At 56.7% G+C, this 12,360-nt stretch overlaps 1 protein-coding gene across 5 annotated transcripts in view; it reads right to left on the reverse strand.

Annotated features, from left to right (window-relative positions):
* ADCY3 (adenylate cyclase 3) overlaps positions 1 to 12,360 on the reverse strand; it is a 61,563-nt gene that overhangs the window by 26,156 nt on the left and 23,047 nt on the right. For all 5 annotated transcript variants that reach the window (XM_072926239.1, XM_072926237.1, XM_072926238.1 and 2 more), the window contains 2 exons: positions 9,158 to 9,269; positions 6,987 to 7,114 (listed from right to left, as the gene is read on the reverse strand). In XM_072926239.1, coding sequence (XP_072782340.1) covers positions 6,987 to 7,114; positions 9,158 to 9,269 — 240 coding nt within the window. The remainder of the gene's footprint in view (positions 1 to 6,986; positions 7,115 to 9,157; positions 9,270 to 12,360) is intronic.

The raw sequence follows: 12,360 nt of genomic DNA on the forward strand, positions 1-12,360 counted from the left end.
GCGCGTCCGCTCCCGCACCGAGCTGTGCCACCGCAAGGCCAGGTGGACACAGGGGACCAGGAGTGGTCATGGGGACCAGGAATGGCCATGGGGACTGGGAATGGTCACAGGGACTGGGAATGGCCATTGGGAATGGCCACTGGGAATGGCCACCGCCGTGCGCGTCCGCTCCCGCACCGAGCTGCCCACCGCAAGGCCAGGTGGCCGTGGGGACAGGGAGTGGTCACAGGGACTGGGAATGGGCACCAGGAGTGGCCATGGTGACCAGGAGTGGCCATGGGGACTGGGAATGGCCATGGGGACTGGAGACCAAGAGTGGCCACAGGGAACGGGAACGGGCACCAGGAGTGGTCATGGGGAATGGGGACCAAGAGTGGCCATGGGGACCAGGAGTGGCCACAGGGACTGGGAGTGGTGACGGGCACCGGGAACGGGCACCAGGGGTGGTCACGGGCACCAGGAGTGACCATGGGGACCAGGAATGGTCACAGGGACCGGGAATGGCCACCAGGAATGGCCACTGGGAATGGCCACCGCCGTGCGCATCCGCTCCCGCACCGAGCTGCCCACCGCAAGGCCAGGTGGCCGTGGGGACCGGGGATGGGCACCGGGGGTGGCCATGGGGAATGGGACCAGTCATGGGGACCGGGGATGGGCACCGGGGGTGGCCATGGGGACCAGGAGTGGTCAAGGAGAATGGGAGTGGTCAAGGGGAACGGGAATGGGCACCAGGAGTGGCCATGGGGACTGGGACCAAGAGTGGCCATGGGGACCGAGAGTGGTCATGGGGACCAAGAGTGGCCACAGGGACCAGGAACGGCACCAGGAGTGGCCATGGGGACCGGGAGTGGTCATGGGTACTGGGGACCAAGAGTGGCCACAGGGACCAGGGACGGGCACTGGGAGTGGCCACAGGCACTGGGAATGGGCACCAGGAGTGGCCACAGGGACTGGGAACCAAGAGTGGTCATGGGCACCAGGAGTGGCCACAGGCACCGGGAACGGGCACTGGGGGTGGTCACAGGCACCAGGAGTGGCCATGGGGACCGGGAGTGGCCACAGGGACCGGGGACGGGCACCGGGAGTGGCCATGGGGACCAGGAGTGGCCATGGGAACAGGGAGTGGCCACGAGGAACTGGGAATGGCCACAGGGACCGGGAATGGGCACCAGGAGTGGCCACAGGGACCGGGAACAGGGTCCGGGAGTGGTCACGGGGACCAGGAGGGGTCATGGGGACCAGGAGTGGCCATGGGGACTGGGAATGGCCACTGGGAATGGCCACCACCGTGCGCGTCCGCTCCCGCACCGAGCTGCCCACCGCAAGGCCAGGTGGCCGTGGGGACCGGGGATGGGCACCGGGGGTGGCCATGGGGACGGAGATGGGCACCGGGGGTGGGCACGGGGACAGGGAGTGGTCACAGGGACAGGGAATGGCCATGGGGACAGGGAGTGGCCATGGGGATCAGGAATGGGCACCAGGAGTGGCCATGGGGACCAGGACTGGCCATGGGCACCAGGAGTGGTCATGGGGAATGGGAGTGGCCACGAGGAACTGGGAATGGCCACTGGGACTGGGGACGGGCACCAGGAGTGGCCATGGGGACCAGGAGTGGCCACAGGGACCGGGAACGGGCACCAGGAGTGGCCATGGGGACCGGGAGTGGTCATGGGGACTGGGAGTGACCACAAGGAACTGGGAATGGCCACAGGCGACCGGTAATGGGCACTGGGAGTAGCCACAGGGACCAGGAGTGGCCACAGGGACCGAGAATGGGGACCGGGAGTGGCCATGGGGACTGAGGAACAAGAGTGGCCACAGGGACCAGAAACAGGCACCCGGAGTGGCCACGGGGACCAGGAGTGGCCATGGGGACCAGGAGTGGCCATGGGGACCAGGAGTGGTCATGGGGACCAGGAGGGGTCATGAGGACAGGGAGTGGTCATGGGGACTGGGAATGGGCACTGGGAATGGCCACTGCCGTGCGCGTCCGCTCCCGCACCGAGCTGCCCACCGCAAGGCCAGGGGTGGGCACGGGGGACCAGGAGTGGTCATGGGGACCAGGAGTGGTCATGGGGACCGGGAGTGGTCATGAGGAACTGGGAATGGCCACAGGGACTGGGGACGGGCACCAGGAGTGGCCATGGGGACAGGGAGTGGCCATGGGGACCAGGAGTGGTCATGGAGACCAGGAGTGGTCATGGAGACCAGGAGTGGTCATGGGGATCAGGAGTGGTCATGGGGACCAGGAGTGGTCAAGGGGAATGGGAATGGGCACCACAAGTGGCCACAGGAACCAGGAGTGGCCACAGGCACCGGGAACGGGCACCGGAGGTGGCCACAGGGACCAGGAGTGGCCACGGGGAACGGGAACGGGCACCAGGAGTGGCCATGGGCAACAGGAGTGGCCACAGGGAACGGGAACGGGCACCGGAGGTGGCCACAGGGACCAGGAGTGGTCATGGGGACCAGGAGTGGTCACGGGGACTGGGAGTGGTCACAGGGGACCAGGAGTGGTCATGGGGACCAGGAGTGACCACAAGGAACTGGGAATGGCCACAGGTGACCGGTAATGGGCACTGGGAATGGTCACGGGGACCAGGAGTGGTCATGGGGACCAGGAGTGGTCACAAGGAACTGGGAATGGCCACAGGCGACAGGGAATGGGCACCGGGGGTGGCCACGGGGACCAGGAGTGGTCATGGGGACCAGAAGTGGCCATGTGGACCGGGAGTGGTCATGGGGACTGGGAATGGCCACTGGGAATGGCCACCGCCGTGCGCGTCCGCTCCCGCACCGAGCTGCCCACCGCAACGCCAGGGGTGGGCACGGGGGACAGGGGTGGTCACAGGGACAGGGAGTGGTCACAGGGACCAGGGGTGGTCACAGGGACTGGGAATGGCCACTGGGAATGGGCACCGCCGTGCGTGTCCGCTCCCGCTCCGAGCTGCCCACCGCAAGGCCAAGGGTGGGCACGGGGGACAGGGGTGGTCATGGGGACCAGGAATGGTCATGGGGACCAGGAATGGTCACAGGGAGTGGTCATGGGGACCAGGAGTGGCCATGGGGACAGGGAGTGGTCATGGGGACTGGGGACCAAGTGTGGCCACAGGGACCAGGAACGGGCACCAGGAGTGGCCATGGGGACCAGGAGTGGTCATGGGGACCAGGAGTGGTCACGGGGACTGGGAGTGGCCATGGGGACAGGAGTGGTCACGGGAACCGGGAATGGCCACTGGGAATGGGCACCAGGAGTGGCCATGGGGACCAGGAATGGCCATGGGGACTGGGAATGGCCACAGGGACCGGGAATGGGCATGGAGACCGGGAATGGCCACTGGGAATGGTCACCGCCGTGCGCGTCCGCTCCCGCACCGAGCTGCCCACCGCAACGCGCGGGGTGGGCACGGGGACCAGGGGTGGTCATGGGGACTGGGGGTGGCCATGGGGACAGGGACCAGTCATGGGGACCAGGAGTGGTCATGGGGACGGGGAGTGACCACAAGGAACTGGGAATGGCCACAGGTGACCGGTAATGGGCACTGGGAGTGGCCATGGGAACAGGGAGTGGTCATGGGGACCGGGAATGGGCACCAGGAGTGGCCATGAGGACTGGGGACCAAGAGTGGCCATGGGGATCAGGAGTGGCCACAGGCACCAGGAGTGGCCACAGGCACCAGGAGGAGCCACAAGCACTGGGAATGGGCACTGGGGGTGGCCACGGGGACCAGGAGTGGTCATGGGGACCAGGAGTGGCCATGGGGACCAGGAGTGGATATGGGGACTGGGAATGGGTACCAGGAGTGGTCACGGGCACCGGGAGTGGCCACAGGCACCAGGAACGGGCACCGGGAGTGGTCACGGGGACTGAGGAACATATTCCATCCCTCATCCACAATCCCAATCCCAATTCCCAATTCCCAATTCCCAATTCCAAGTTCCAAGTTCCCAGTTCCCAGTTCCCAGTTCCCAATTCCCAATTCCCAACCCCAATCCCAATCCCAACCCCAATTCCCAACCCCAATCCCCATCCCAATTCCCGATCCCGATCCCGATCCCGATCCCTTACGCGATGGCCTCCACCATGTCCAGCCCCATGCGGATGGCGCACGCCGCGTGATCCTCCCGGAATTCCCCAATCCCAATCCCAATCCGAATCCCGAATCCCCAATCCCAATCTATCCCGATCCCGATCCCATCCCCAATCCCAATCCCAATCCCTGATTCCCAATCCCGATCCCAATTCCCAATTCCCAATTCCCAATTCCCAATTCCCAATCCCATTCCCAATTCCCAATTCCCAATCCCCAATCCCAATCCCGATCCCATCCCCAATCCCCATTCCCAATTTCCCATCCCCAAACCCATTCCCAATCCCAATCCCAATCCCAATCCCAATCCCAATCCCAATCCCAATCCCAATCCCAATTCCCATCCTCAATCCCAAACCCAATCCCGATCCCCAATTCCCAACCCCAATCCCAATCCCAATCCCAATCCCGATCCCGATCCCGATCCCTTACGCGATGGCCTCCACCATGTCCAGCCCCATGCGGATGGTGCACGCCGCGTGGTCCTCCCGGAATTCCCCAATCCCAATCCCGATCCCAATCCCAATCCCAATCCCAAACCCAATCCCGATCCCAATCCCAATTCCCAATTCCCATCCCCGATCCCATTCCCAACCCAATCCCAATCCCAATTCCAACCCCATTCCCCATCCTCATCCCCATCCCCATCCCATTCCCATTCCCGTTCCTATTCCCAATCCCCATCCCCAATTCCCCAATCCCAATCCCGTTCCCGTTCCCGATCCCGATCCCGATCCCGATCCCGATCCCAATTCCCGATCCCGATCCCGATCCCGATCCCGATCCCGATCCCGATCCCGATCCCGATCCCTTACGCGATGGCCTCCACCATGTCCAGCCCCATGAGGATGGCGCACGCCGCGTGGTCCTCCCGGAATTCCCCAATCCCAATCCCCAATCCCAGTCCCAATCCCAACCCCAACCCCAATCTATCCCGATCCCGATCCCAATCCCGAATTCCCGATCCCGATCCCGATCCTTACGCGATGGCCTCCACCATGTCCAGCCCCATGCGGATGGCGCACGCCGCGTGGTCCTCCCGGAATTCCCCAATCCCAATCCCCAATCCCAATCCCAAATCCCAAATCCCAATCCCCATCCCCAATCCCCATCCCCAATCCCAATCCCAATCCCAATCCCAATTCCCAATCCCCAATTCCCATTCTCATCCCCCTTCCCTGTTCCCAATTCCGAACCCCTTCCCATTCCAATCCCCAATCCCCAATTCCCATTCCCAATCCCAATCCCAATCCCAATCCCCAATTCCCAATTCCCAATTCCCAATTCCCAATTCCCAATTCCCAATTCCCAATTCCCAGTTCCCAGTTCCCAGTTCCCAGTTCCCAATTCCGAATCCCAATCCCAACCTCATCCCCAATCCCGATCCCGAATTCCCAATTCCCGATCCCGATGCCGATCCCTTACGCGATGGCCTCCACCATGTCCAGCCCCATGCGGATGGCGCACGCCGCGTGGTCCTCTCGGAATTCCCCAATCCCAATCCCATCCTCAATCCCAATCCCCATCCCAACTCCAATCCCAATCCCCAATTCCCAATCCCCATCCCCAATCCCCAATCCCATCCCACTCCCAATCCTAATCCCCATCCCCATCCCCATTCCCCATCCCCAATCCGGAATCCCAATCCCCAATCCCCATCCTGAATTCCAATTCCCAATCCCAACCCAAATTTCCCAATCCCAGTCCCCATTCCCAATCCCAATCCCAACCCCAATACCAAATCCCAATTCCCAACCCCAAACCCCAATCCCATCCCCAATTCCCAATTCCCAATCCCCAATTCCCATCCCCAATTCCCAATTCCCAGCTCCCAATCCCAATCCCAATCCCCAATCCCAATCATAATCCCAATCCCGATCCCCAATCCCGATCCCGATCCCGATCCTTACGCGATGGCCTCCACCATGTCCAGCCCCATGCGGATGGCGCACGCCGCGTGGTCCTCCCGGAATTCCCCAATCCCAATCCCAATCCCGATCCCGATCCCGATCCCAATCCCGATCCCGATCCCAATCCCCAATCCCCAATCCCCAATCCTAATCCCAACCCCCATCCCCAATTACCAATCCCCATTCCCAATCCCATCCCCAACCCCAATTCCCATCCCCATCCCCATTCCCAGTTCCCAATTCCCAATTCCCAACTCCCAATCCCCAATTCCCATCCCCATCCCAATTCCCATTCCCATTCCCGTCCCCAATCCCAATCCCCATCCCCAATTCCCTTTCCCATCCCCGTTCCTATCCCCATTCCCTGTTTCCCATCTCCATTCCCAATTCCCAATTCCCATTCCCAATCCCATCCACAATCCCCAATCCCCATCCCAAATCCAATCCCAATCCCAATCCCAATCCCAATCCCATCCCCATTCCCAATCCCAATCCCAATCCCATCCCCATTCCCAATCCCTATCCCAATCCCTATCCCGATCCCAATCCCGATCCCGATCCCAATCCCAACCCCAATCCCAACCCCCAACCCCAATCCCCAACCCCGATCCCAATCCCTATCCCCAATCCCCATCCCCATTCCCATTCCCAATCCCATTCCCCAATTCCCAATTCCCAAATCCCAATTCCCAATTCCCAATTCCCAATCCCCAATTCCCAATTCCCAATCCCAATTCCCATTCCCAACCCCAACCCCAATCCCAATCCCATTCCCCAATTCGCAATCCCAACCCCGTCCCAAATTCCCAATCCCAATCCCCATTCCCAGTCCCCAGTCCCCATCCCCATCCCCAATCCCCAATCCCGATCCCGATCCCGATCCCGATCCCTATCCTGATCCCAATCCCAATCCCCAACCCCAATCCCGATCCCGATCCCGATGCCGATCCTGATCCCGATCCCGATCCCGATCCCGATCCCTTACGCGATGGCCTCCACCATGTCCAGCCCCATGCGGATGGCGCACGCCGCGTGATCCTCCCGGAATTCCGGCAGCCCGCAGATGCAGTAGTAACAATCCCCCAGGATCTTGATCCGCAGCTGGTGATGTTTCTGGGAATTCCCAAAAAAAAACCGGGAATTTCCTATTCCCGAACCTGTTTCCCACCCCTCGGAGTGTCCGGGGAAAGGCCGGAAAAATTTGGGATTATGGGATTGAGATGGGGTGGGATTGGTGATCCGTGGATCTCATCCCAAACCATTCCGGGATTCTGGGATCGAGGACGCTCAGGATCCATCCTGAGGGATTTTTATGGAATTTGGGGGTGGAAAAAGGAAGGAAATTGTGGGAAAAATTTGGGAATTCCGGGAAAAATCGGGTGTGACGAGGAGTTGAGTGTCCAAGGAAAAGTTGGAGCAGTTTGGGATTGGAAAATCCATGGATCCCATCCCAAACCATTCCGGGATTCTGGGATCGAGGGTGTTCAGGATCCATCCTGAGGGATTTTTATGGAATTTGGGGATGGAAAAGGGAAGGGAATTGTGGGAAAAATTTGGGAATTCCAGGAAAAATTGTGTGTGGCGCGGAGTTGAGTGTCCAAGGAAAAATTGGCGCAGTTTGGGATTGGGATGGGATTGGAAAATCCAGGGATCCCATCCCAAACCATCCTGGGATTCTGGGATCGAGGGTGTTCAGGATCAATCCCGAGAAATTTTTATGGAATTTTGGGGATGGAAAAGGGAAGGAAATTGTGGGAAAAATTTGGGAATTCCTGGAAAAATTGGGTGTGACATGGAATTGAGTGTCCAAGGAAAAATTGGAGCAGTTTGGGATTGGACAATCCACGGATCCCATCCCAAACCATTCCGGGATTATGGGATCAAAAACGCTCGGGATCCATCCTGAGGGATTTTTATGGAATTTGGGATGGAAAGGGGGAAGGAAATTGTCGGAAAAATTTGGGAATTCCTGGAAAAATCGGGTGTGACATGGAATTGAGTGTCCAAGGAAAAGTTGGAGCAGTTTGGGATTGGAAAATCCATGGATCCCATCCCAAACCATTCCAGGATTCTGGGATCCAGGAGACTCAGGATACATCCCGAGGGATTTTTATGGAATTTTGGGATGGAAAAAGGAAGGAAATTGTGGGAAAAGTTGGGAATTCCTGGAAAAATTGGGTGTGGTGTGGAATTGAGTGTCCAAGGAAAACTTGGAGCAGTTTGGGATTGGAAAATCCATGGATCCCATCCCAAACCATTCCGGGATTCTGGGATCGAGGACGCTCAGGATCCATCCCGAGGGATTTTTATGGAATTTTGGGGATGGAAAATGGAAGGAAATTCCTGCAAAAATTTGGGGATTCCAGGAAAAATCGGGTGTGACATGGAGTTGAGTGTCCAAGGAAAAGTTGGAGCAGTTTGGGATTGGGATGGGATTGGAAAATCCATGGATCTCATCCCAAAGCATTCCGGGATTCCGGGATCGAGGACGCTCAGGATCCATCCCGAGGGATTTTTATGGAATTTGGGGATGGAAAAAGGAAGGAAATTGTGGGAAAAAATTGGGAATTCCAGGAAAAATCAGGTTTGATGTGGAGTTGAGTGGTTGGTTCATCACTGGGAGTGTCCAAGGAAAAGTTGGAGCAGTTTGGGATTGGAAAATCCATGGATCCCATCCCAAACCATTCTGGGATTCTGGGATCGAGGACACTCAGGATCCATCCCGAGGGATTTTTATGGAATTTGGGGATGGAAAAAGGAAGGGAATTCCAGGAAAAGTTGGGAATTCCTGGAAAAATTGGGTGTGGCGTGGAGTTGAGTGTCCAAGGAAAACTTGGAGCAGTTTGGGATTGGAAATCCATGGATCCCATCCCAAACCATTCCGGGATTGAGGACGCTCAGGATCCATCCCGAGGGATTTTTATGGAATTTTGGGATGGAAAAGGGAAGGAAATTGTGGGAAAAATATGGGAATTCCAGGAAAAGTCCTCTGTGGCGCGGAGCCGAAGATTTGATTCATCCTTGTGAGCGCCCAAGGAAAAGTTGGAGAAATCTGGGATGGTGCGGGCAGGAATTGGCGGGTTTTTTGTGAGGGGTTGGGAATTCTGGGAATTCCGGGAATTTCGGGAATCCCGGGAATGCCGGGATGGGACTCACGGCGGCGAGTTTGTCGAAGCGGGCGAAGAGCTCGTTGAGGAGCTTGACGAGCTCCTGGGCGCTGCAGGACGACGAGAGCTGCGTGAAGCCCACGATGTCGGCAAACAGGATGCTGCGGAATTCCGGGAATTCCGGGATAAACGCCGGAATGACGGGCGGCCAACGCGGCCCCGTTCCCAAAAAAATGACAAATCCCGGGATAAATGCAGCCCCGTTCCCAAAAAATGACAAATCCCGGGAAAAATGCGGCCCCATTCCCAAAAAATGACAAATCCCGGGATAAACAAGGCCCCGTTCCCAAAAAATGACAAATCCCGGGATAAATGTGCCCCCGTTCCCAAAAAATGACAAATCCCGGGATAAATGTGCCCCCGTTCCCAAAAAATGACAAATCCCGGGATAAACGCGGCCCTGTTCCCAAAAAATGACAAATCCGGGGATAAACGCGCCCCCGTTCCCAAAAAATGACAAATCCCGGGATAAACGTGCCCCCGTTCCCAAAAAATGACAAATCCCGAGATAAACGCGCCCCCGTTCCCAAAAAATGACAAATCCCGGGATAAACGCACACCTGTTCCCAAAAAATGACAAATCCCGGGATAAACGCAGCCCCGATCCCAAAAAATGACAAATCCCGGGATAAACACCGGAACGATGGGCGCTGAACGTGGCCCCGTTCCCAAAAAATGAGAAATCCCGGGATAAATGCAGCCCCGTTCCCAAAAAATGACAAATCCCGGGATAAACGCGCCCCCGTTCCCAAAAAATGCCAAATCCCGGGATAAACGCGCCCCCGTTCCCAAAAAATGAAAAATCCCGGGATAAACGCGCCCCCGTTCCCAAAAAATGACAAATCCCGGGATAAACGCGCCCCCGTTCCCAAAAAATGCCAAATCCCGGGATAAATGTGGCCCCGTTCCCAAAAAATGACAAATCCAGGGAAAAATGCGGCCCCGTTCCCAAAAAATGACAAATTCTGGGATAAACGTGCCTCCGTTCCCAAAAAATGACAAATCCCGGGATAAACGCGGCCCCATTCCCAAAAAATGACAAATCCCGGGATAAATGCGACCCCGTTCCCAAAAAATGACAAATCCCGGGATAAACGCGCCCCCGTTCCCAAAAAATGACAAATCCCGGGATAAACGCACCCCCGTTCCCAAAAAATGACAAATCCCGGGAAAAATGCCGGAATGACGGGCGGCCAACGCGGCCCCGTTCCCAAAAAATGACAAATCCCGGGATAACACCGGAATGACGGGCGGCCAACGTGGCCCCGTTCCCAAAAAGTGACAAGTCCCGGGATAAAAGCGCCCCTGTTCCCAAAAAATGCCAAATCCCGGGAAAAATGCGCCCCCGTTCCCAAAAAATGACAAATCCCGGGATAAACGCGCCCCCGTTCCCAAAAAATGACAAATCCCGGGATAAACGCGCCCCCGTTCCCAAAAAATGACAAATCCTGGGAAAAATGCGCCCCCGTTCCCAAAAAATGACAAATCCCGGGATAAACGCCCCCCCGTTCCCAAAAAATGACAAATCCCGGGATAAACGCGCCCCCGTTCCCAAAAAATGACAAATCCCGGGATAAATGCACCCCCATTCCCAAAAAATGACAAATCCCGGGAAAAATGCCGGAATGATGGGCGCCGAACGTGGCCCCATTCCCAAAAAATGACAAATCCCGGGATAAACGCGCCCCCGTTCCCAAAAAATGACAAATCCCGGGATAAATGCGCCACCATTCCCAAAAAATGACAAATTCCGGGATAATGCCGGAATGATGGGCAGTGAACGCGCCCCCGTTCCCAAAAAATGACAAATCCCAGGATAAACGCACCCCCGTTCCCAAAAAATGACAAATCCCGGGATAAATGCACCCCCGTTCCCAAAAAATGACAAATCCCGGGATAAATGCACCCCCGTTCCCAAAAAATGACAAATCCTGGGATAAATGCGCCCTCGTTCCCAAAAAATGACAAATCCCGGGATAAACGTGCCCCCGTTCCCAAAAAATGACAAATCCCGGGATAAATGCGGCCCCGTTCCCAAAAAATGACAAATCCCGGGATAAATGCGCCCCCGTTCCCAAAAAATGACAAATCCCGGGATAAACGTGCCCCCGTTCCCAAAAAATGACAAATCCCGGGATAAACACCGGAAGAATGGGCGCCAAACATGGCCCCGTTCCCAAAAAATGACAAATCCCGGGATAAACACACCCCCGTTCCCAAAAAATGCCAAATCCCAGGATAAATGCGGCCCCGTTCCCAAAAAATGACAAATCCCGGGATAAACGCGCCCCCGTTCCCAAAAAATGACAAATCCCGGGATAAACGTGGCCCCGTTCCCAAAAAATGACAAATCTCGGGATAAACGCGGCCCCGTTCCCAAAAAATGACAAATCCCGGGATAAACGCGCCCCCGTTCCCAAAAAATGACAAATCCCGGGATAAACGCGCCCCCGTTCCCAAAAAATTACAAATCCCGGGATAAACACGGCCCTGTTCCCAAAAAATGGCAAATCCCGGGATAAATGCGCCCCCATTCCCAAAAAATGACAAATCCCGGGATAAATGCGCCCCCATTCCCAAAAAATGACAAATCCCGGGATAAATGCGCCCCCATTCCCAAAAAATGACAAATCCCGGGATAAACGCAGCCCCGTTCCCAAAAAATGACAAATCCCGGGATAAACGCGCCCCCGTTCCCAAAAAATGACAAATCCCGGGATAAACACGGCCCTGTTCCCAAAAAATGACAAATCCCGGGATAAACGCGCCCCCGTTCCCAAAAAATGACAAATCCCGGGATAAACGCGCCCCCGTTCCCAAAAAATTACAAATCCCGGGATAAACACGGCCCTGTTCCCAAAAAATGGCAAATCCCGGGATAAACGCAGCCCCGTTCCCAAAAAATGACAAATCCCGGGATAAACACGGCCCTGTTCCCAAAAAATGACAATTCCTGGGATAAACGCGCCCCCGTTCCCAAAAAATGACAAATCCCGGGATAAACACGGCCCCGTTCCCAAAAAATGACAAATCCCGGGATAAACGCGCCCCCGTTCCCAAAAAATGACAAATCCCGGGATAAACGCGCCCCCGTTCCCAAAAAATGACAAATTCCGGGATAAACGCGCCCCCGTTCCCAAAAAATGACAAATCCCGGGATAAACGCGGCCCCGTTCCCAAAAAATGACAAAT

Source organism: Taeniopygia guttata, chromosome 3 (assembly GCF_048771995.1).
Source record: "Taeniopygia guttata chromosome 3, bTaeGut7.mat, whole genome shotgun sequence".
Lineage (NCBI taxonomy): Eukaryota > Metazoa > Chordata > Aves > Passeriformes > Estrildidae > Taeniopygia > Taeniopygia guttata.